Source organism: Montipora capricornis, chromosome 4 (genome assembly GCF_036669925.1).
Source record: "Montipora capricornis isolate CH-2021 chromosome 4, ASM3666992v2, whole genome shotgun sequence".
Lineage (NCBI taxonomy): Eukaryota > Metazoa > Cnidaria > Anthozoa > Scleractinia > Acroporidae > Montipora > Montipora capricornis.
The window spans coordinates 40,937,764-40,942,763 of NC_090886.1; the positions used below are offsets into that span (position 1 = coordinate 40,937,764).

Here is a 5,000-nt window from a genome sequence, read left to right on the forward strand (position 1 = left end):
AGCTGTAAACTATTGTCGAGTTTCCTTATTTTGCTAGGTGGCGATAAAAATTGTTTGCAAGAAGAAGGCACCGACAGATTATCTGACAAAATTCATGCCACGGGAGATTGACTCTCTTAACGCTACATGTCGACATCACAATGTGGTAGGTTTGCTTGGTTATGAAAATAGTGGACACTTAATTAACGATTACCATATCCAGTGCTTAGGGCGCGGATTGGCAGAGGTATATATTACTACAGCTAATACTGATTACATGGGAATAAAGATAGCATTTAACATTAAACTCTGATGCACAAGTAACTTTTGATCGTTTCATTGTTGTGCCGGGTTCAAATCACTCTCTGACCAATAGAAGGATTTGTCACCTCGCTTTGAAAATAACCATCTGGCCCCAGTTGTTCAACGGGTGTACAACTTCATCGAGAATATCAGATATACTTTGGTTAAACGTTGACCAAGATTTCCTCACACACTTTTTAACTAGATGTGCTTAGAGTGTTCAAATTCACAATAATTTGAGCAAATACTGAGATCTTTGCACAGGCTGAAACTTGCCCGGTGATAGTGACTTATCCCGACGGGATAAAAGTATCCGGCGTTTGAACAAATGGGGTCAGATTTTCGCAGTATGTTAACAAGACGTGGGTCGCGTGATTGGGAAACCTTTGCAAAGTATAGTTGTTTATGTAGATGAAAACGTGTTAATAATTTACTGGGAATTGTAAATAAAGTAGTCATCCCAATACGAATTTGTGAGTGTTTTATGACAGCAATTAGTACATATTATTATAATATTAGTGTTGTTCCGCACCGGCTTCGCTATCATCAATAAGATGATTGATGATGATCATGAGACCATGACAAATTACATTCTATTTCACTCTTTTTTTCTGTCTTCGATTTCATATTCAGACTCAACTGTACGAAACATTTCATGCAGATAAAAAAATATATCTAGTAATGGAATTTGCATCCAGAGGGGACTTGCTGGATTTCATCAACTCACGTTCCAGGAGAGGAGTAGGAATTGGGGAAGCATTTGCTAAAACCCTTTTTAGACAGCTGGCGGAAGGTGTGGCACATTGTCACCGCAGAAATGTCGTGCACAGGTAAGTTAAATAGAACCGACAGCTACGCAGGCTATTGGAAAGAGTTCGAATGAACTCAAAAGTAGTTACAAAAAACGAGCGAAATAAACAATTACATTCATAGCAGTTCGTGTATGAGAATCGCACCTGACTACTATATAAACGAATACAGAACCGAACTAAACTGAAAATCGTACCGATGTCACCAACCTCTAAGTCACGGCAACTCCTTTTTTAGTGAAAAGCAGCTTAAAAGGAATGCAATCATGGATTGATCACTCCTCGTTTTAGTTCAGAGGTTCCATCCCTGCGGGCTGTCAATTGACCACTCATTCTCGTATCATTAGGGCCTTTTATACGAGAGAAAATAAGCCACTGCTTTCTCTGGCCGCGGCGTACATAATACACGAAAGGAACTATTTATACGAGTAGAAACTCCCAGGCCAGGATAAGTCGTGGCTTGAGAAAGCCGTGAACGTAGATTTTGTACCATTTATACGGGGTGTTCGCGTCTTATGTAAGCCGCGGCTTATTTTCTCTCGTATAAACGGCCCTATTGTGTGTGAATTCTTGGGTTTCACTCACGTGATCAACAACCATGTTTGAGAAGACGTTAGCATAATAATAGCTTTCAATTCCCGGAGGATTGGATCGGGACACCAACATGGCCGCCATTTCATTGTTTAGGGACACCAACATGGCGGCCGTGACGTCATGTAAAATCCAAGAATTTTTTTTTTCCATTCAATTACAGGGACCTCAAATGCGAGAACATTCTACTTGATTCAGACAACATCATTAAAGTATCAGGTGTGTGATTAATAGAAAAAGGCCGATTTATCTATTATTTGAACCAATAAATGGTTTGCTCCATGTAGTTTTTCTTCCCTTATACAGATTTTGGATTTGCAACTCGCTATCCTACCAACAAATGCAAACTGCTGTCCACGTTTTGCGGGTCATACGCCTACGCTGCCCCAGAGATACTGCTGGCTCAGCATTATGATGGAAAATGCGCTGATGTATGGAGCATGTAAGTCAAAATTCACATTCGCTTGCACGCAAGTTCGAAATAGTTAGACTATTGAGCGGCATTTCGATTGAAATTTCCGCTAATAACAAGGGAGTAAATGTATATCTGATTACCATCCTTGCTTATTCATCTTTTCAGGGGTATTATTCTATATGCGATGGTTTGCGGTAGGTTACCTTTCAATGACAGCAACCTTAATTCTCTCATTGTACAGACGAAAGGAAAGTTGACGTTTCCAACGCGAAACTTTTGTTCACAAGGTAAGTATTGCAAATACTTATAGTGATTGCAAAAAGCCGCATTGTTTGCCAATCCATCGAAGAAAAGCGTTGTGCAGAACCTCCTGTCGGCTGACTCATCCTCGGTGTAAAAACCTGTGAAACTCACGACATGTACTAAGACCAGGAACGCTGAAACACTCCGGAACACCCTGAAAGTAACCCAAAACCCTCAATTTGGCTAACCCAAGGCCTAAAAACCAAGCGTAAGGCCTACAAGCTAGGCCTATGGTTAGCCAAATTGAGGGTTTTGGATTACTCCCAGGGTGTTCCGGAGTGTTCCGGGTGTTCCGGGTGTTCCGGGTGTTCCGGGGTGTACCGGAGTGTTCCGGTGTTCCGGGGTTTTCCGGTGTTCTTGGTTTTAGTACATGCCGAAACTCACGGATGACGTAACAGAAAGGAAAACAAGAGAGAAAAACAACATCAAACAATAACTTAACCCTACCACGAGCTAACAAAACAAAGAAAATAAGTTTCACAGGTTTTTACACCGAGGTAAACCCTGTCGGCTAAAGTAACGTCAACTCTTTTGGTTCCATAAATGTTGGTCACGGTAACTTGCACGTGCAAAACGGATAACACTCGACTGCTGTTACAAGCAACCAATCAGACTTGCTCGAAAACCAGGCATCCCATGTTGTACGTTTGCACGGGACATTGTTTGAAGTTTCAAAATAATGCGAAGCAAGACTTTTTCTCTTTTTCTCATCGCGAGTGGTTAAAAGGGAGCTTTTCATGGAGCTTTTGAAGTGGAAGAGTGACGATTTGTACAAAGATCGTCTCAAAAGTGGAGAAAATCGCTTGCTTAGCAACGACAACTGGATATCAGCAGGAGCCGGATGACGATCAAACATAAAAAATTAACAGTTTCGCCCTTATAGAGTGTTTCCACATGACGTCACAGCGGCCATGTTGGAGGACTGAAACAAAGAAACAGCGGCCATGTTGGAGGAGTGAAATATTCTTTTGGGAATTGAACGCCATTTTTATGCAAATTCTTCCTTTTGTTTTAGTATGCAAATATTCCTGCTGGTCACATGAGCGGAAACACTCTATTGGAAGAACATGTTTAAACTAGAAAACAAAACACTTAACGTTTTAAGCCACCAAACCTACTCGCAACGAAGGTTTAAAACGTTTCTCTTTTTCCGACTTTTCTAACTTCGTTGCTCGCGCCGGACATAGTAAAACTCCCGGGTTCAAGACCCGCTGTGACCACTCAGTTGTTGTTGTTCTGTTCCGTCGTTTCGTTGCTTGTGTTTCATTGGCCCTGAAAAGCTCCAATGGGCAGCGGTCAATTAAGTATGTATTGTATTGCATTTGGCCCGTTTCAAACGTCGAACTTTACATTGCCGAATCTAATGCAAATGAACGAAAACAAAAGATTTTTCTCATTTGCATTAGATTCGGCACATGTAAAGTTCGACATTTGAAACGGGCTTTACTCAGCCTAAATCCAAATGTGAATCCATACGGTGCAAAGTTCCCCTTGGGATATAGATGTTCAAAGGGAAACATCATGATTACCACTTATTCAGTTATTAATGGTCACTTCACGCAAAGGGAAAGATGAAGCGCTCTGGATATAAAGTTGGTGGGTTTTTTTTTCTTTCCTGGAAAACGTGACGACAAAAACTGCTCTACGGCAATTCTTTTGCGTTATTTTGTTCCTATAATGGTATCGCCTGGAGTGCTTATATAGTAGCACACCCATTCTTGGCCAGAAGATATTTGCCTTTCATTATCCACAAGTTTGACGCCAAGTCCGATTTCTCCGCTAAACACAGTTTTCGAATCGAACCGACTGTGTTTTTTATTCTTTTGTTGTTCTCCAGAGTGTCAGCACATGATTCGCAGTATTCTTACGTGGGATCCCCGCAAGAGAATCACAATGAGTCAGATTTTTAATCATGTGTGGTTAACTGGTGAAGCGACAAAAGTAAGTTCCCTTAGCCACTTAAAAACGTTTATTTTCCCATTTATCCAAAGCCTCTGTATCTCTGTCGGTGAATGGGCGGTCAAGAAACTTAGATACGCGACCAGTAATCAGGTTCACCTCTTCCGAACAAATTCGAGTTCCACACTTGATTTGAAGAATCTCAGGCAAATGCTAGGCTATAAGGGGATGCAAATATCACAATTTTAAATTTCTGTTTAGCGTAGTTTCAATTCAAGTCCTCGTGAGAAACCATTCAAATGAAACAGGAGCTAACGGGGCTAACGGCAATTCGGACTCGAAAGTGAGTTGTTTGTTTTTTATTTGTTTACCTCGCCTCCCCATCTTCCCCCTACTTCGCATGAGTTGATAGAGATCTGGTTACTAGGTACCAGGATTCCCTCCTTTAAAGGGTAAAATAATTGCATTTTTATTTTTCCAAAGGCTTCTTCTGTCTCCTCACAATCCAAAATGGATGGCAAACGTATCAACCCCTCGTTCATTCAGAAAGAAATTGAGCAAGCGCTTGAGGAAAAGAGGTTTCCTTTGCCGGTGTCTTCCCCTCTCCCAGTGAGACAAGTAGAAAAGCGAAGTCCCACGAGAACGCCAGGTACTGAAATGACTCAAAAAGTACTAATAAAAAAAACTCCAATTCAACTGTC

At 41.2% G+C, this 5,000-nt stretch overlaps 1 protein-coding gene across 1 annotated transcript in view; it reads left to right on the forward strand.

Moving 5' to 3' along the window:
• LOC138046694 (MAP/microtubule affinity-regulating kinase 4-like) overlaps positions 1-5,000 on the forward strand; it is an 8,017-nt gene that overhangs the window by 584 nt on the left and 2,433 nt on the right. Inside the window, exons 2-8 of the mRNA XM_068893287.1 lie at positions 38-145; positions 916-1,112; positions 1,846-1,901; positions 1,989-2,124; positions 2,263-2,384; positions 4,238-4,341; positions 4,783-4,948. Coding sequence (XP_068749388.1) covers positions 38-145; positions 916-1,112; positions 1,846-1,901; positions 1,989-2,124; positions 2,263-2,384; positions 4,238-4,341; positions 4,783-4,948 — 889 coding nt within the window. The remainder of the gene's footprint in view (positions 1-37; positions 146-915; positions 1,113-1,845; positions 1,902-1,988; positions 2,125-2,262; positions 2,385-4,237; positions 4,342-4,782; positions 4,949-5,000) is intronic.